At 37.8% G+C, this 21008-nt stretch overlaps 1 protein-coding gene across 8 annotated transcripts in view; it reads right to left on the reverse strand.

Moving 5' to 3' along the window:
• Positions 1-6351: 6351 nt before the first annotated feature.
• Positions 6352-21008, reverse strand: part of VWA3B (von Willebrand factor A domain containing 3B) — a 215226-nt gene continuing 200569 nt past the window's right edge. For 5 of the 8 annotated variants that reach the window (XM_047854132.1, XM_047854135.1, XM_047854133.1 and 2 more), the window contains one exon: positions 19893-20916. In XM_047854132.1, the coding sequence (XP_047710088.1) occupies positions 20565-20916 (352 nt within the window). In that variant the 3' untranslated portion in view covers positions 19893-20564. The other 3 variants (XR_007151161.1, XR_007151160.1, XM_047854134.1) reach the window with 3 other exon arrangements.

Here is a 21008-nt window from a genome sequence, read left to right on the forward strand (position 1 = left end):
AAACATTTCCCACTGAGATTCATTTAATTCATTGAAAGCCTAGAATGCATAATTCCCTCACATATATGATTTCTACTCTTTTTTGATAGTTTCATATATTTTTATTCTTAATATTAACTCTTTAATACAATTGGTGTAGACAATTAATTTAATGTGGGACTCAGTTTCCTCATCTGATAAAAAAGGTACCTACTTCTCACTTTTATTCCAGAAATCTCTAATAGAAGGGTGGGTCCAATGTATTGGTGGGTCCAATGTGGGTCCAAGTATTGGTGGGTCCAATACTTGATTGCCTAGGATACTCCATTCTTTAACAATGCTATATCAGTTATCAATTCATCACTTCTCAGCATTGAATTATTTTAAGCATTTCTTCTTTTACAGTGAGCACGGTGGTAAGCTTTCTCAGTAGAGGATGCTGGAGAAACACTGAAGCAGGAGCGAGCTATGTAGTTGTTTCTGGTGGCTGCACCATTGATGTGGACATGTGAGAATGTCCAGTGGTGCTCTGCTTCAGCCACATGCCTAGAATATACAGTTCCTTGATGATGTCCCAGCCCCAGCTGGACCTGGTGGTCACCTTCCTGCACCTGTCTCAGCATGGATACCCAATGTGCAGCCCTCCTGCCTGTAATGGTATTCCAACTCTCTCTGCTTCCCTAGCCTCACACCCCCCAGGTTTGTCTCTTGTGACCCTTTGTTGCCACAACCATTTTGATACAAGCACCACAGCTCCAGCCTCGTACTCACACTGATGCCCCCACCTTTTCTGCACTCCTGTGTGGCCAGCCACTAGCTGTGGCTTGCCCTACCTGCATTCTGGGGATTGCTTCCTTCTGGCTCAGGAACTGCAGGCCACCTCAGGTCTGTGCAAACCTGTGAATTTCTCTGACATACATTGAGCTGCAATTATGCCAGCTCCAACAAGGTTTAAATGCCAGTCTTGGGGAGGGGGATCCCCGTTCCAAGTTTGTCCTTCCTTGGTTACTCTCCTTCAGTCCTGTAGTGCCATGTAAACTCTCCTACATCTTATGTTTAATAATCTTTATTTTAATCATTTCCTGTTTGAATTATTTTGTGGTTTCTGTCTCTTGATTAGATCCACACTGATATACATATAATGAACCAGGGTATCTTTTATATTTTTATCTAGAGAAGGGATCAGAGACTTTTTCTTAAGGGGCTGGATAGTAAGTATTTTAGACTTTCAGGACATATGGTCAATGTCACAAAATTCAACACTCACTCATGTGGAAGGAAGAAAGGAAGGAAGGAAAGAAGGAAGGAAGGAAGGAAGGAAGGAAGGAAGGAAAGAAAGAAAGAAAGGAAGAAGGAAAAGGAAGGTTCTTAGCCATCAGAAGTAGAAGGGAACTTCCTCAGATTTATAGAAGTCATTTTAGAAAAGCTTACTGTTAATAATATGCTTAATTTGAAGACTGAGATCAAGAACAAGGCAAGGATGTTCAGTTTTAGCACTTGTATTAAACATTGTAGTGCAAGTCCCAGCCACTATGGCACAGGAAAAAAAAAGAAATGAAATAAATGGCATAAAGATGAGAAAAAGATAACTGTCATTATCCAAAGACAGCATAATCATAGAAAACCCTATATAATTTATTAAAAATATTAGAATAAGTAAATTTAATAAGATTGCAGGATGCAAAACTCAACTGTACTTCTATATATTCTAGCAACAAAAAACAGAATATGAAATTTTAGAAATACCATTTACAACAGTGTCATAGACATAATTATTTAAGAATAAATCTAACACTATGTGCAAGACTTGTAAAACATTGCTAAAAAACTAAAGACCTAAATAAGTGTAAAGATATACTATGTTATGGTATACTCTTATGAAATCTCAGTAGTTTTAAGATTTTTCCCCAAAATTGATTTAAAATTTCACGAAATCCCAATCAAAATCCCAATAGGCTTTATTCTGAAGAAACTGGAGTCTAAAATTTTATGGAAATGCAAAGAATCTAGACTATACATAATAATCTTGAAAAAGAAGAACAAAGCTTGAGGATTTATACTACCTGATCTCAAGATTTAGGATAAAGCTAGCACAATTAAAACAGTGTGGTATTGGCATAAGGAACAGCCTAGTGGGACAAAGTAGAAATTCCATGTACATACAGTCAATTGATTTTTACTAAAGGTGCCAAGGCAATTCAGTGGAGAAATAAAATTCATTTTTAGGAAATGGTGATGAAACAACTGGAATTTGTATGAATGGAAACAAATCTCAACTCCTATCTCAGTCCACATAGGAAATTTAATTTGAGAAAAACCATACACAGACCTAAATATAAAGCTACCACTATAATGCATAAGAACAAAAAAGTGGAATATTTTCATGATTTGGGGGTAGGCAAAATTTTCTTAGGACAAAAAAAGGCCCTAACCATAAAGAAACTCCAATAAATTATATTCCATCAAAATAAAAATTTCTCCTCACCCAAAGATACCATTAAGAAAATGAAGACAGTCTTCAAAATAAAGTGTGTACTCTTCAAAATCGTCAGTCATGAAAGACAATACATAGAGAGATAGACAACCAGACTGAGGGACTGTTCTAAATTAAAGAAGACTAAAGATTAATGACAATTAAATGCAACATGATCTTGGTTTGGATCCTGACTCTAGCAATTCTTTTTTTTTTCTATAAAGGATATTATTGTGAGACAAATGATAAGCTTTGCACAAGATCTGTAGATGAGGAACAATTCATATGAAAAAAGATTTCTCTCTGAAACCATGGTGGCCAGGAGGAAAGGGCACAAGTCTTCAAATGTTTTTCAAAGAAAAGACCTGTCAACTTTGAAATCTATATCTGGCAACAATATCCTTCAGAAATGAAAGAGGAAATAAAAACATTGTCAGATGAAGAAAAACTAAGAGAATTTGTGCTAGCAAATCTACCCTTAAAGAATGGCTAGAAAAGGAAATAACAGAAGAAAGTTTGGAACTTCAGAAAAAAGTAATAAAAGAATGGGTAAAACTGATGGTTAAAGCAAAAATTATTACACCATCTGATGTAGTGCACAATGTATAAAGAAGAAACACTTAAAACAATTATATTTAAAGAGAGGAAAGGGTAAAGATATCCAAATGACAGTAAGTTTTCTACATTTCTATCAAAATAGTACATTAATACCAGTAGACTATGATGTTTCATAAATACACTGTTAACACCTACGGCTACCACTAAGAAAACTGTACAAAGTGATATACCTAAAAAACTATAAATAGTTAAAAAACTGGGTGCTTCAGTTGGTAAGTGTCCAACTCTTGACTTCAGCTTAAGTCATAACCTCACAGTTGTGAGATCAAGCCCTGCATCAGGCTCCATGCCCAGCGAGGAGCCTGCTTAAGATTCTCTTTCTCTCTCTCTCTCTGCTCTTTCCCTGCTCTCTCTCATGAACACTCACTCTCTTTAAAAAAAAAAAAAAAAACTATAAATAAATCAACATAGAATCATTAAAAATTCTTCACAGAATTCTTCTACAGAAAAGAGAAATAGAGAAATGAGAAACAGTGAAAACAAACCAGAAAACAAATAATAAAATGGAAGACCTAAGCCCAAGCATGTAAAAAAATACCTTAAATGTAAATGGTCTCAATAAACCAATTAAAACAGATTGTCAGAGTGTATAGAATAACATGAGCCAATGATATACTATATACATGAAACTTACTTTATGTACAACACTATAGGTAGGTCAAAATAAAAGGAGGAATTTCTTCTCCATCATAGAGATAATGGATAATTGAGACAATATATGTCAAGATGCCTTGAAAAATAAATAATGCTCAACATTCAATTAGTGCCATTCTGGAAGAAGGTCATCATTTTCCCCTACATATTGATAACCACCTTACTTGTTTCTCATCCTGCATTTATTATGTTACCTCTTTCAATCCTGGACATTAAAATTCCCAGGGGGCCAGAGACTAAGTTATTTGATATGACGATGAAGTGATCCTGTGTATGAGGGTGTTTGAAAGCTGCTGATGGAGAGAATACGGTTTGTTTTGACCCTGATTCCTCTTGGAGCAATGAAACACCACAACAAGAAGTTTTAGGCGGCCCCCAGAATTTCAAATTCTTGAGCGGAAGCTTAGTTGATGAAGTAAGTTTCCAGGGAAAGTGATTCAGACCCTCTGGACTGACTTCACGCAGTTTATTATTCACAGGATCTGGTTGACATTTAAATCATGCAAATGTATCCTGCTTATCTGTGAGTGGACACAGTACACACATCTGCAGTGACACAGAGCAATGAATAATGTATTTTAGAGGAGACAAGAGTATTTTATATTTCCATTTGACTCTTTGTGAAGTGCTGCTTGTGAATTTCTCTTCTCTATTGAATTGTGATTTCTTAACAAGTGGATAGAGGAATTTATCTTTTTTTCTTCTGCCTCTCCCTCCTTCCTTCCTTCTTTTGTTTTTTTCCCTCTCAATATTTATCCTTTCTTTATTTCTCTCTCTCCTCTTCATTTCTCTTCTCTGTTTCACCCACTCCCTACCCTGGCTTCCGCCTCCCCTTTGGAGATGAGGGTACAGCTACCATTCTTCCCTGTCCCTTGTGAGCTCACAATCTGTGTTATGTGGGCCCCATGGTTACTGTTAATGCTAGTTTGGGTTATGGAAGAAGGGGGAGAGGAGTCATAGGAGGGATACCTGGGAAGTTCTTTAGAGATCACTGAATGCAGTAGATCTCCTCCCAAGCACCTGATCCCATTCCTCAAACCCGCCTCCTGTACAGAAAAGACAACCCTCCTCAAGGTTAAATGGCAAGTCTGTGTTGCTCAGCTAGTGACCACCTTTTGTGATCAGGTCATGACTATCTTTCTAGCCAGATCTGTCCCACATGTCCCCTGAGTTCCTTCAGGGTTATGACAGGAGATGGGGAGCCCAATAGGTTTGCTTGTGCCTCTAGCCTATTAAAAAGAGGCTTCAATACAGAATTTGCAGAACTATCAAACACACTGACAACTTTGTGGCTTTTGAAGAACTAAGGTTTGCTCTTTTCACAGAAGATACTTTTCAACAATCCTACTAGGATGAAATCTGCTTGTTAGAGACAGATGCTGAGAAAACATGAACTCAGGTGGTGGCAATACTGTGTTCACAGTGCTTACTCTGTGTTACACACTATGCAAAGCACTTGTAAATTAATTCATTGAATTTCCACAACAAAAAAGGGGGAAACTGAGGCAAGGAGTGGCACCCACCACTGCAGGGTTAGCCTGGCACCAGAGGTGGACTCTTAAGCACGCATTTAAACTGTGTCTCTGTGGTTTCTGCACACCAGGAACCTTTCAGGACTCAGAGTTTTCCCACCAGACACATCCAGCCACACACCAGGGTGTGAACTCTTAGGCCACAAAAATGGTTGTTGATATGTGAATAAAGTTCTCAGTCCATCCAAACCCATCTGCAGAGTCACAGAGAAGGTTAACAGGCTGGGAGAAGTAAGGTGTGGTCCCTTTGATCTTTTCCTGAATAGCCAGCTTTCAGATGAGTCAACTACTGAGGAATCAATAAATGGGCATCTCCCCAGTATGGATGATGCCTTCTCTCCTTGGTTGCCCCCAAACAGTAATCCTTTATGAGAGGTAGACATCTTCCCTTTTGGTTTAGATAATCATACCTAGTGGTGGGAGTACTGGCAAAGAGTGTTTCCTGGCCAAATCCCCCAAGATTGGGATCTCCTATTTTATTCCTGATTGTAGCGTCTGGCCCACCCATACTTGTTATATTAGCCAGAGGATATTGGATATACAATGCAAACTATTATCAAGTAGGGATCAAAAAGCTCCTGACTACAGGTTCTGTAAAAGGACCATACTACATGCCTCTTTACCAGATGCCAAATTGTAAAGGACAGGGTAGGGCCTTCCTGCAGGCTCTAGGTAATGTGAAGATCCTCCCTACAATCCCACATCCCAGAGGAACTGCCAGAGGAGGCACCAGCTCATCCATGCTGCCACTGCTATGGCCTAGATTGAATAATTTCTCTGAAATATACACACCCATCAGGGAATTTTGAAGCCCAGGAGGAAGGTTGCCTAAACTAAGGTCCAACCAGTCTACCAATATGTATTTAGCACCTACCTTATGTGCTTGGCTCATCTTATCACATTGAGAAAGACTTCCTACTCTTTGTGAATGGGCTGGTGGAGTCTCAAGACACAGTCATTCACTCCTTGGAACAAAGGTTGATGAGCTTCTGAAGGACTGCTTGAGGAACACCAGGAAGGCCACCAACTTCAACATAGTCATCAATATCTTGATGGGAGAGTCACAGCACTTTGACTCTGATGGGGGGGTTTGGTGAGGGCTTCCACTGGCTACTTGGTGCCTGGGAAGAAGGAGCTGGATCATAATGAGACCACCACACATATCTAGGATGTACAGAAGGGGATCTGGGGATATCAGTGGCATATAGGAAGAAAGCAGTTATGGAGAGGGGTGGTGAGATACCAACTTCTCAGTGGCAGGATGGTTCACTGCTGAGAGGGGTGCATGGGCTGCTCCTTCAGGGGCTAAGATCCTGGGAAACTCTCCTGGTGCCTGTGAGTGAAATTGGTAAAAGGAGTTTGGTACTGATGCCAAGTTCATGATTATCATTTGTCCCACGTGGCTCTGGATTTCTCTGAGTGGTGTTCTCTTCCTCACAAGGCATGAGGGTGGAGGCATTTAGGAGGCCCCCTGCCATTTTCTCAGTGTGAGTGTGAGTGATGGTAGTAGCAAAGGTAATGAGAATAATGATTATAGAACAGATAACATTTATTGAGTTCTTACTATGTGCTAGACTCTGTTCCAAGCCCTCTATCCATTTTATGTCCATGACAGCCCTGTGAGGCAGGCATAGTCTTCACTCCAGGTGCCCAGAGGACCTTCTGTAGGGACCACAAACCTGACATCAAGAAGTAAACCAGCTCTGGGTCTTGGAGATCCTTTGCCTTGATGGGAGGGTGCTCAGGGCTCAGACCTGAGAGGGAAGGGAAAAGCATAGTGGGGAGGAGCATTTCCTCTCAGATCACCTGCTTAGGTGCTGGGTCCTCAGGTACGATTTGCTGAGATCCAACTCAGGAACCTGTTAAAAATACAGAATGCCAGGCTCCGCCCCAGGCCCAGAGAGTAAATCTGAATCTCTGGGAGTGGGGCCAGGGGTTCTGCATCTTCAATGGGGCAATTTATAATCATATAAAGTTGCAAACCTCCACTGTATGGTATAACTCCTACCTTGGACTGTTTCTTTGACAAAAAAGGATGGAGTATTGGGAAGACTCACATATAAGGAATATGATTTTGGATTCCTGGCAAGAGGCAATCATATATATTCAAATTTACTCTGGAAGCAGAGAAGCACAAATGAAGCTTTCTGATAATGTGGACAAGATTGCTAGGTTGTACCTCCAAAAACTCCCAGGGAGAGGTTTAAAACCTTGTGACACTCTCCAGCAGATTAGGTGTAATTCCAAATAAAGGCAGAGTTACTTGAAAGTGAAAAAGGCCACCTCAAGGAGCATGAGGCATCCCAGCCTTTGCTTTAAGCAAAGATTTTGCAGTAACACTCTTGCAGGGTTCATAGAAGACCTGCCTGGTGCAGAGTCCTGATTAAATGATACCACCTTGCCTGAATGCCCAAGCTTTGATGGAGACTAAGAAGAAACCCCAGATGGCTCTCTACAGATGTCTAGAATAACTCAAACATGAAAACAGGTAATTCATCAAAAAAGTAGACTAGATCACTGCCTAGGGAGCAAAGATGCAAGACATGCTTTGAGAATTGAGCTGTTGGTGGACCTTGATGTTTTTCCCTTGATCTCAATCACAGCAAAACAGCAAATGAGATATTTCTCTTCTGGGCATGAGGTGTAGGTTAAATATATTAACAAAGAGAGGAGATGTGGAAAAGAAGCAGGAGGAAGAGCCTTATTCAGTTAACCTCCCATAGAAGTCCCAGATCTAAAAGTCCCTGACCACAGTCCTCCAAATCCTAGCCCTTGGGAAAGTAAAGGAAAAAGAACTCCCAGTTAGATACAAGTCTTTCTTTGGAGGCTGGGGGTTGGAAATATGATGTGAGCAAGTGTCTGAGGTTGGCCCTGAAGCCGCAGAATATTCCTGGGACAGTGAATGACCCTGTGTAGCCCCTTTAGGAAGACAGTGAGCCTAATGTCCCTGGAAGCCCAGATGAAAGCAGCAGGCCCAGAATTTAGCAGATATGTGCTAAATCAAGAGTTGGATGCTTAACCGATTGAGCCATCCAGGTGCCCCTCCGCATACATTTTAGAATCAGATTCTCAGTTTCAACTATCAAAAAGTCTGCTGGAATTATGTGTGGAATTACATTGACTCTATAGACAGATTTGAGAACTGACGTCTTAATAATTTTGATTTTTTCCAATCTATGAACATGGCATATCTACTTATTTTTGGTCATCTTTAATTTCTCTAAGGAGTGTTTTGTAGTTTACAATGTAGAAGTTGTAATTTCTTTGGTTAAATTTGTTACCAAGTGCTTTGTGGTTTTTGACACTATTTTATTTATTTTTATTTATTTATTTATTTATTATTTTTTTTAATTTTTTTTATTATTATTTTTTTATTTTTTTATGAAATTTATTGACAAATTGGTTTCCATACAACACCCAGTGCTCATCCCAAAAGGTGCCCTCCTCAATACCCATCACCCACCCTCTCCTCCCTCCCACCCCCCATCAACCCTCAGTTTGTTCTCAGTTTTTAACAGTCTCTTATGCTTTGGCTCTCTCCCATTCTAACCTTTTTTTTTTTTTTTCCTTCCCCTCCCCCATGGGTTCCCGTTAAGTTTCTCAGGATCCACATAAGAGTGAAACCATATGGTATCTGTCTTTCTCTGTATGGCTTATTTCACTTAGCATCACACTCTCCAGTTCCATCCACGTTGCTACAAAAGGCCATATTTCATTTTTTCTCATTGCCACGTAATATTCCATTGTGTATATAAACCACAATTTCTTTATCCATTCATCAGTTGATGGACATTTAGGATCTTTCCATAATTTGGCTATTGTTGAGAGTGCTGCTATGAACATTGGGGTACAAGTGGCCCTATGCATCAGTACTCCTGTATCCCTTGGGTAAATTCCTAGCAGTGCTATTGCTGGGTCATAGGGTAGGTCTATTTTTAATTTTCTGAGGAACCTCCACACTGCTTTCCAGAGCGGCTGCACCAATTTGCATTCCCACCAACAGTGCAAGAGGGTTCCCGTTTCTCCACATCCTCTCCAGCATCTATAGTCTCCTGATTTGTTCAGTTTGGTCACTCTGACTGGCGTGAGGTGATACCTGAGTGTGGTTTTGATTTGTATTTCCCTGATAAGGAGCGACGCTGAACACCTTTTCATGTGCCTGTTGGCCATCCAGATGTCTTCTTTAGAGAAGTTGACACTATTTTAAATGTCATTTAAAATTTTTCATTTTCAATTGTCTGTTGCCAGTATATAGAAATACAATGGAGTCTTGTATATCGAGCTTGTATTCTGTGACTTTGCTAAACTCACATACAAGTTCTAATAGTAGTGATGAATAATCTTTAGAATTTTCTATGTAAATAATTATGACTTATGCAGATAAAGATTTTTTAAGACTTATTTTCTGACCTTAATGGCTTTTCTTTTTCTTGCCAATTGCATTGACTAGGAACTACAGTACAATGTTTAATAGAAGTGGTGGAAGTGGGTATCCCTGCCTTGTTCCCAATCATAGGGAAAAGCATTCATAGTGCTGTAGATTTTTTTTTTTTTTGGTAGAGAATTTGAGGGATTTAGGGACTGATCAAGGAAAAAGATGTCATCAGAAGAAGCATTTACACACAACAAACTTTATTGGATGACACGTGGACAGGATTGAATGAGAGTGTCCCTCACATGAAACCTCTCAGAGGCTTTGAGAGAGAAAGACTGGAGAGGGGGCTTATGTGCCTAGGTGATGTCACTCAGCATCAAGGCAGGCAGTCTCTGTGTGAGAGAGCTCCAAAGAGCAGCAGCTGCTTGGAGTCTAATAACTACAAGGCTCAATAGGTAAGAGCTTTGAGTGAGGTTTTGTGGGGTATGCAAAGCAGTCAATAGCTTAAAAAATGCTTGTTTGGACTATTTAAAAATAATTGTGGATGTCTGGGTGGCTTAGTTGGTTGGGCAACTGACTCTTGATTTCAGCTCAGGTCATCATCTCACTATCCTGTGATCAATCCTGTGTTGGCCTTGGCACAGAGCATGGAGCCTGCTTGAGATTCTCTTTCCATCTCTCTCTGCTCCTCCCCTGCTTGTGTTCTCTATAAAAAATAAATAAACTTAAATTTGAATTTGGTGCCATCAGGATCTTGCATTAATGAGTCTCAGCTAGCAGTAGATAGATAATCCACCTGAGGGCCATTTTGGACTCATTTACATAACAACACCCTTTAATAGTTTGAGGACTTTTTTTCTCTTTTCCCATTTTTCCTGAAAGTTTGTATCATGAATGGATCTTGAGTTGTGTCAAATCATTTTTTCTGTACCTAGTGAGATAATCCTTTATGTTGCAACAAATTGAATTACATCAACAGAGTTTTGATTATTAAAACAATCTTTCATTCTTGGGATGAATCTGACTTGGTCATGAGGTAGTATCTGTTTTATGTATGGTTGGATTAACTTATACAGTATTATATAGGTTGATTAATTTATATAGAATTTGGCTTTTATTGTAACCCTTGTTTTCATGTTAGTGTTCTACTAGGCTCTTAAGAGTTGAGAAGTACTACCTCTTCCTCTATTGTCTGAAAGCTTTTGTGTAAATTGATGTTATTTTTTTCTTTCACTCTTTCACAAAATTCATCAGTGAAACCATCCAGGCCTGGAACTTCTTTTGTGGGAAGGGTTTAGATAACCCATTAAATTTCCTTGATAGATAGGTCATTCAGATTTTCTGCTTCATTTTATGTCAGTTTTGTTTAGTTTATTTTTCAAGGTCCATTTCTCCTTAGTTTTTTAATTTTTCAGGATAAAATTTGTTCAAATTATTCTTTCATTATGATTTTAATGTCTGTAGGATCTCTAGTGATAACCACTCTGTGTTAATTTCTGTTCTTTCCCTTTTTTCTTACTAATTAGAGGTTTATTGATTTTTTTCAAATAACTAACTTTTTGATTTGTCATTTTACCTGGTAATTTCTTCTTTGTGGTATACTTAGGAATATGTTTAATTTCCAAATATTTTGACATTTTAATATCTTATTACCATTGGTTTTTCACTTAATTTCATTGCAGTTCAACAACATATTCTTTATGATTTAAATTCTTTTAAATTTATTGAGACTTATTTCATGGCAGAGGCATGTGGACTACCTTGGTGAAAGTACCAAGCACAATGGAAAAGAATGTTTTCTAGAATTTGGAATATAAGTCAAGGTTAAGATGATGTATATATCTTTAGTCATTGTGTGTGTGTGTGTGTGTGTGTGTGTGTGTGTGTGTTGGCCTATTTGAGAGCTGAGAGAAAGAAGTTAAAACCCACTACTTAAAATCTAGAAACCTTGCAACCATATAGACCCATTTACCACTCAACCAGTTGCCTTTAATGCTATAGTTGCCATATGTATTGTATCTATATCAAGGGAATTGAGAGGAAAAAACAGTTAAAAAATATTTCCTAGATATTTACCATTTCAGATGCTGGTCATTCCATCCTTAAGATCTGATTTTCTATATTATATATATTCCTTTTAGCCTAAAAAAATTCCTTTAGCATTTCTTACAGTACAAGTCTTCGGATGATAACTTCCCCTGGTTTACTTTTATCTGAAAATGTCTTTATTTTGCTTTTGTTTTTGAAAAATATTTTCCTTTGATATATTCAAATTTGATAGAATTCTGGGTTGAGAAATTTTATTTTTCAACACTTTAATGATGTTGTTCCACCGCCTTTTAGATTCTACAGTTTCTGATGAGAGGTCAGTGATTTCTAATTATTGTTCCTTTTATATAATTTGTCATTTTTTTCTGGAGGCTTTCAAGATTTTCTCTTTTAGTTTGTTTTTCAACACTGTAACTATGATTTTCTTATTATTTATTTTATCTGGGGTTCACTGAACTTCTTGAATCTATAAATTTATGTCTTTCAAGAAATTTGGGATATTTTTCAGCCAATGCTTCTCCCAATATTTTTTTCCATTCTCTCTCTCCTCTCATTTTAAAATACCAGTTACAAAGTATATTCAATTTTGGGGTATGGCCCCACAATTCCCTGAAATTCTGTTCATTAAAAAATTCTTTTATCTCTTTTTTAGATTAGATAATTTCTATTGATCTATCTCAGATCTACTGACTCTTCTGTTGATAACCCCATTCGTTTTTTTTTTTAAACTTAAGATATAATTTTTAGTTCTAGAATTTCCTTTTTTTTTTTTTTATCATTTCTTTGCTGGGATTTCCTGTCTTTTCATTTGTTATAAGCGGCTTTTGCTTACCTGAATGGACAAAGTTGTAACAGCTACTTTAAATTCATTGTCTGATAATCCAACATCTGGGTCATATCAGGTTTATTGCCTTTTCTCTTGAAACTGGATCACATTTTCATGGTTATCTGTTGAATAACTTAAAAGTTGTATCCCTTGTATCCCAGAGTTCATGAATATTAGATTGCAGACATTCTGGACTCTGTAACATCACTCAGAACCCTTGATATTTTTATTTAAACAGATTTTAGCTTTCTTGAGCTTAAATGGAAATCTCTGCCTCTTGGATGGCAGATCAAATTTCTGTGCAATTTTAGCCTTGGATGGTGATCTTGTAACGTGCCTGTGCATATGTGGTTAAGGAGTCAGTGAGAGACTTGGGCAAAGTTTATATACACAAAATTTGTGGCTCCCTGTTTCTGGCTTTCTCCTTGTTTGGATGCTCTCTGCACTTTCCAGAACTTATCTCCAAACTTGGTTTTCTGGTTTTTCAACCCAGAAAGACTATGTGTTTTCATTTAGAGAGTAAGCCTCCACATGTGGCACTGACCATTTCCTGCCCCAGCCTGCTCTCCAGCTAAAATACGTAATACTAGGAAATTCGCCACATCAGAATCTGCTTGCCTTAAGTCACTCTCCAGAGTTTCTGGGTAGTTATTACTTGTATTTTGCCCAGAGTTTATAGTTATCTGTCAGAGGATACTGTGTTAACAGTTTACTCAAACATATTGCAGTGGAATTCCTCTCACCTTTAATTTGGAAGATAGTTCATTGAATATATAATTGTTACAAGTTTTTTTCTTTCTGCACTTTACCATTCCTAGATCTTCTAGTCTCCATTGTTTTAGTTGAGAAGTCATTTCATGTTGTGTCATTGTTCCCCTGAGTGTAACATATTGTCCTTCTCTGGTTGCTTTCAAGGTTTTTTCATTATCATCATCTTTTGGCAGTTTGACTATGATGTGCCTTGGAATAGTTTTATTTGTATTTTTCATGTTTAGGATTACTTAGGCTTGTTAGATCTACTAATGTTTTCCATAACATTTTGGAAGTCTCCAATTTTTAAAATTTTTTTCTCTACCTCTTCTTCTAGGACTCCAATTTTATGTATTTTGAAACACTTCAAATAATTCGACAGGTCTCTAAGGTTTTGTTTGCTTTTTTCCAATCCTTTCTGCTTTTCTTTTGATTCGGTAATTTTTATTAACCTATATTCAAGTTCAAAGATTCCCCACTCTGCTGTTCACAGTCCATTTAGTATATGTTTTGTTGTACTTTTCAGCTCTAGAATTTTCCTTTTGCATTTTTAATACCTTCATTTTTCTATTGAGATTTTCTATTAATTTCTTCATATTTACTATATTTTCCTTTAATTCTTTAAATGTGTTTATAATAGCTGCTTTAAAGTCAGCTAAATACAACATCTGGACTCAATAAAAATTTCTAATGATGGTCTTTGATCCATCAAAATGGAACACATTTTCCTGTTTCTTTGTATGTCTACTCAGTTTTTTTTGGTTCAAAACTGGATACTTTAGGGAATATATTCTTGTTATGCTGGATTCTATTGCATTCTTCAAGGCTTTAAAATTAAAAAAAAATTTTGGCTTGCTTGTTTTTTTTTCTATTCTAATAAATTATCATGCCTGTACTCAAACTGCAAACTGTTCTTTCCTGTAGTATGAAACAGTTCAAATCTCGATTCTGTTCTATGGATTCTCACTGCTGCCTTTTACCCTGCTACCTTCAGTGTTTCCCCTATGGCCAATAATTTAGTGGTCAGCCAAAGATTTGGGCAGATTTTGGAGCACACTCTTTCAGCAATTTAGTTGCTTAAATTTTCAACTGCTCTGCCAGCCTGAGGCTCTTTCCCCTGACACTTTAATCCCTTAAGAGTAGATTACTGCTGCCTAAACTGTATGTGGTTTGGAAATGTATTTCAGTTCAAAAGTAACAAATACACAGACTTTGCTCCACATAGCTCTATCTCGCAAAAGTATATTCCTCTCTACTTTCCATTAAAAAAAAAAAAAGCAAAACAAAACAGGGTTTCCTGGGTCTGTTAGTGATCAGCCAGGAATTAGAACAGAGTTTTTGCTCAAGATTTCATGGCTCATTCTTACTGTGCTTTCTTGATGCCAGGATTTCTTCTTTAAAATTTCCACTTCAGCTTTGAACTCATCTCTGGCACCTTGAGCCAGTCAGGCTACATTTTTCTGTTGTCTTGGCCATGAAAGTTGGGGAGTGTCCTTAGGCTAGAGTGTCACAACCTCACAGTTCTTAACTTTTCCATTCATAGTTTTTGGAGAATAAACTCCTCATATTCTGCCTGCTTTTGAACATTTTATTGTACCTTTAAATACTTGATTTTTAAAAAATTTTATCCAGTTCTTAAAATTGTTATTTGTGAAATGATTTGCATTACCACTTCACATTGTCATATTACCAGAAGTTCTCTAAATGTAGTTTTAATCTCCGTTTTTCTTATCATTAGTGAAGTTTTACATCTTTTCACATTTTAAGGTCTATTCTTTAATCTTTGTGAATAGTTCCTATCTTTTGCCTATTTTTTATGCCAGGTTTTTTGGTCATTTCTTTTACCCGAATTTTTTAAAGTTCTCTGTATTTTAGTACATCAGCTCTTTGTGTGGTATACTGTACAAATAATGTCTCCCAGTGTATCATTTGTCTTTTGACTTTGCTTACGATCCTCTTTGGTAATGCATGTTTGAAAATCAACTTTTATGTAGCTGAGCAATCTTTTATTGCATCTGGATTTTGAATCATAGTCAAAAAACCTTTCTCTGCACCCATGTTATAGAGGAATTCAATCATGTTTTCTTCTAATACTTGAATGTTTTCATTTTTTACATTTAGGACTTGGATCTATTTGGAGTTTATTCTTATATGTAGTATGAAACATGGATCTATTTTATTATTTTCCAATGGCCATTAGCCATCTCAGCATCAGTTACTAAAAAGTTCCAGTGATTTGAGATGCTATCGTCAGAATACACTAAATTTCCACATATATTTGTCTGTTTTTGGATTCTACTCTATTCCATTAGTCTGCTTTTCTTGTGCTAGCACCACACAGGCATAACGATGTTACAGTGTTTTATGTATTAGCATGAGTCCTTCTCCTTGTGGTTTTTCTTCTTTAGTATTTTCTAGCCTCTCTCATATGTTTATTTTTCCATATGAAGTTTACTGTCAACTTTTTAAACCCCATGAAATATTTGTAGTTATTTTTATTGGGATTGTGTTACTTTAATAAATGAACTCACAGAAAACTAACATCTTGATGACATTAAGCCATCCATTCTAAAACCAAAAGAGGTTTACATCTACTTTTGTGTCTTTCAGGAATGTTTTATTAAAGTTTTTTTCATTGTTTTTGCACATTTATTGTTAAGTTTATTTTAGGTATGGCTGATCCTCATTATTTATGGATTCTATTTGTGAATTTACCTACTCACTAAAATTTACTTGTAATTCTAAAATCAATAGTCAATACATTTTGTAGAAATACATATGCTCAGAGTGGCAAAAAATGAGTCACCTGACTGCCTTGTTTCAGCTCTCCTGCTCTAAAAAGTGTCCTCTCAATAGTAAATTTAGTGTCACATTTTCCACATTTTTGTGTTGTTAGTGATCTCGCTGTTTAAAACTGTCCCCAAGTGTAATGTTGAAGTACTATCTAGTATTCCTAAGTGCAAGAAGAAAATATGTATTATACAATCTTCATTCAGGCATGAGTAATAGTGCTGTTGGCTGTGAGTTCTATGTTTATAGATATATATTAAGTAAGGATCTTTAAACAGAGAGACAAAAGAAGGTTATATATTTATAAGTGAAAATGATGTGATCAGAGGCTTGCAGGAACTTAACCTTGTATTTCTCTATGGGCAACGATTCAGTATTTGCTAAATTCAGTGTTACAGATGACTTTACAGAACATAAACACCACATATAATGAGAATCAGCTATATTTTTATAAATATTTTTTTACATTTATTTATTTTTGAGAGAGTAAGAGCAAGGAGGGGCAGAGAGAGAAGGAGACATGGAATCTGAAGCAGGCTCCAGGCTCCAAGCAAGCATTCAGCACAGAGCCCGATGTGGGGCTCAAACCCACGAATCATGAGATCATGACCTGAGCTGAAGTCGGGACACTTAACTGACTGAGCCACCCAGGCGCCCCAAGAATCAGCTATATTTTATTTCTTGCAACTGTATATGAGATTTTTCTCTATCAATATATTCTCTAACTGATCATTGTGCATACAAAGGCTACTGATTTCTGTATGTCAAATTTCTATTCTGCACCTCACTAAACTCTTACATTATTTAAATCATTGTTATCATTGATTCTCTCTGGTTTTTCAGGTATGCTCTTTTATCATGTGCAAATATAATTTTACTTCTTTTTCAATTCTATTCCCTTAATTAATTTCTCTTGTCTAAATGTGTTGGCTACAACATTTCCCCCCTTTTATGACTGTTTCTCATCTATGTGGAACTACTCTGAATTGGTAGTAGGCTAACTCATTGATCCATAGACTCCTGGAGTTGAAAAGGAACTCAGAGGTAATGTCTGTCACTTGATGCATGGATCTGTTTTACATCACTTAAGTGGTCATCCAGTCTCTTGAACATCCGTTCCATTTCTTCTAGTAAGAGCAGATCTCTTTCAGAGAGTCAAACTGTACCCATTCCATATAGTTCTTGTATTGCTGTCAATCACTCCATCCTGGCCCCACCCCTACTTATGATCCAAGCCAATTATATGGGGTGGCCATAAAATCTGGATACATAACTGTTATTATTTTTTGACAGACTGAACCCCATTTATTACTTCTGGCTGGCATATGCAAAAAGCATAGATTTATTCAGTGAAAATCAAACACACAATCACCTGAGGCAATGAATACAGATGTATGTGCATTGTATGGGGATGAAATGCATTAGTGTACTATTGAAATTACTACATACAGCCAACTATCTTTAAAAGAGATTTAAATAATAAAATATAAAATCTTTTATATATACCAACATAGTAACCGTTTCTGGTAGTCTTCAACATCTGTGCAATTTCTGAGTTAGTTTCAACTTATTATGGGTCTTATTTCCTTGTTTCTTTGTATGCCTGGTAATTTTTGATTGAATGCCAGACACTGTAAATTTTACTTTATTGGGTGGTCTTTTTTTAATCCCTACAAATATTCTTGAGCTTTGTGTTGAGACATAGGTTATTTGGAAACAATTTTATTCCTCTAGGGTTTGCTTTTAAGCCTTATTATATGGGACCAGAGAAGTGTTTAGTCTAAGGCCAATTTTGTTCCACTATTGAAGCAAACATTTTCTGAGTATTCTATCTGATGCTCCTTGAATAAAGATATCTGTTTTCTACACTGACTGGATGAAACAGGAGGTATTCCCAGCCTTATGTGAGCTGTAAGGATTGTTCCCTCTGACCTTTATGGAAAGTTCTTTCTCCAACCTTGAGTAGTTTCCTCACAGCCATGCACTAGTAAGTACAGAGTTGAAGACTCAAAGGAGCTTATGTACATATATCCAGAGTTGTTTCTGTGAGTAGCTGTCTCTTCTCCAGCCCTCTATCCTGTAGACTCCAGCTGCCTTGGTCTTTTCAGAATCCTAGTTTCATTCAAAGAAGGTACCGGGCTCTGCCTGGGTTCCTGATCCTTTTGTTGTAGCCTGGAAACTGACTCCAGGAAATAAGCAGCACACTCATGGGGCTTACCTCACTTGTTTCTCAGAGATCCTATACTTCATTGCCTATGTCCAATGTTTTGGAAACTGTGGTTACATAAATTTTATCTGGTGTTTTAATTGTTTCAGGCAGGGGCTAGGGAATGAAATCAGGTTCCTGTTATTCCACACTGGCTGGAAGTAGAAATACACTGTCTTTATTACAATTTCCCCCAGCACACTGGACATTATCTATAAAGTACAACACACTGTATATATCACTTAATGTCATTGAGAATATCATGCATTGTAATGTAATATCAACAAAGTTTTCTTATGTATATTTGTCTTGTAGTTCATTCCTTGTACGTGCCTTTAAACCAGACAACAGCGATTGGTCCAAAAATAGAGTAGAAATGCAGAAAGGTAAGATAGAGAAGGTAAGTACCTTCCAAATGCTGATAGTATCTCTCTGGAGCCTGGCATACTGTCAGCACTCAATTGCTTGTTGAATAATTGAATGAATGCATACAGCCTAAGATGAATGCTTGCATGTATGAAGGCATGAATGAATATGACTTGATGAATGGTTTCTTTTCTACCCCACTAGTTCTCCACTGGTCAAACCAAAACTGGATGATTATTCCAGAACCTATGAGAAACCTCTGAGTTCTGTGGGGAGTCATACTGCTTCTCCACACACTGTCTCCTGTCTTGTTCTGGATCATTTCCTCACTTCTCAATTCCTTCCTCACTACATTACTACTTTACCCTGATGCTGAGCTGATGTTCCTTTTTCTTTCATATTTTTGGAAGGAGATTCCTTCTTTAATTTCTTTGCCATGACCGTGGTGACACCCTAGCTTTCAGGAATATGAACACAATTTTTAATTAGGTTGCAAATTAAAGAAAATTTTTTTTTAACATTCATTTTTGAAAGACAGAGAGAGACAGAGTGCGAATGGGGAAGGGGCAGAGAGAGAGGGAGACACAGAATTCGCAGCAGGCTCCAGGCTCCAAGCTGTCAGCATGGAGCCTGATGCGGGGCTCAAACTCACAGACTGCAAGATCATGACCCGAGCCGAAGTCAGCCACCCAACCGACTGAGCCACCCAGGCGCCCTGATTGCAAATTTTTAGAGTATTAGTGGTGATACTCTAAAATCCATCTTTTCCTAGCATCCAATATTTGTTTTATTAATAATCTGTACCCTGGGGTGCCTGGGTGACTCAGCTGGTTGAGCGACTGACTTAGGCTAAGGTCATGGTCTCGCAGATCATGAGTTCGAGCCCCACATCGGGCTCTGTGCTGATATCTCAGAGCCTGGAGCCCGCTTCAGATTCTGTGTCTCCCTCTCTCTTTGCCCCTCCCCTGCTCACACTCTCTCTTTCAAAAATAAATAAACATTAAAAAAATAATCATCTGTACCCTATTATTATGGGACTATTACTGACTAGAAAAAGAATTTGGGAGAGCTATTTCATTTTTGAAATTAGTGAAGCTAATTTCACTAAGGAATTAATGAAAAGAAGTGAATACTTTCATGTCATTGCTAAAATGTGTTCAAAGAAAACAGTAATAAACAAACAATACAATAGTTTTGAAATGTTTCCAATGTAAGAGTTTTTATTGTGGTTCCGCACTCAACTAGAGGTACCTACAACAGACTACAGACAAAAACAATTAGAGAGGGCTCAATAAAAATTGCCAGAAATTAATAATTTTGTTTTGCAGATCTCAGACACATTACTAGATCTTAATTTCAGTGTTAACATTAAGTGATAAAATCCCTAATTTAAATGAGATAATTAATTTAAAACAAGACTGCAGGCTTGGATTATAAGTACATTGCCTTCCAAAAAAAATAGCTGAAAATCCTATGATAGTAATCTGTCAGGTTAAACTTCTGGGCATGATGAATTTACCAAAAGACTGAGTATAATGTGGTGAGGACACAGAAAATAATACGATAAAGAATGGTTAGGAAAAGCCAGAAAACAGCACAAACAGACGGGAGATCTAGGTGGGAGATAACAGGGAAGTGTACCTGTTTTACAAACAGGGTAGGAATGGGTAGGATGAAAGGCAGTCTTACCTCAGCAGAGAGGCTAGTTCCACAGTGTTGACTGGCTGAGGTCTAGGCAGCCCTGGAGGAATGCTGGCTCTCTTAAACATAGTTGCCACTAGACTGCTTTAAGGTTTCTCAGAAGTGGTCCTCAGCCCTTTGCTGCTGTGGGTGGCTCTAGGAGGAAAGGCAGGGCTGCTTGAGGTGGAGGTATGGCAGCGATGGTGTGGCTGGCTGACTCCCAGATCCTGGGCCGAGGACCTTCTCTGGGGAAGTGGATGTCAGCATTATTTAAGGGTGTTAGAGTTTTTGCCACTCTGGGACCTAAACTGGCCTGGAAACTGGGGAGTGACCTCACGTGCACTATTCTTGAGAGAGGTTTCAGGGTGTTCCGGAGATAGGCGATGTCGTCCCCCGCCTACCTTGGGCTTGGGGTGTTTCTTGGGGTAGGACTCTTGGGACCTGATGCCATAAGAGTCATCAGATTCTGAGGACACCGTTTCCTGGAGAGGCAACCTCTTGGAAGGTTTCTTTTTCTTCTTTCTAGGGTTCTCCGGTCTTAGCTCTTGTAAATCCCCAGTGTCAGTTTCTTTGAGTGGCCATATTAAGAAAGTAGAATTCTTTGTCTTCACATCCTCCCTAGAGAGAGAGAGAGAGAGAGAGAGAGAGAGAGAGAGAGAGACAGAGAATATGCAGGATTACCCTGGTCTTGTTGGCTGCTGTGTCTACAG

Source organism: Prionailurus viverrinus, chromosome A3 (genome assembly GCF_022837055.1).
Source record: "Prionailurus viverrinus isolate Anna chromosome A3, UM_Priviv_1.0, whole genome shotgun sequence".
Classification (NCBI taxonomy): Eukaryota; Metazoa; Chordata; class Mammalia; order Carnivora; family Felidae; genus Prionailurus; species Prionailurus viverrinus.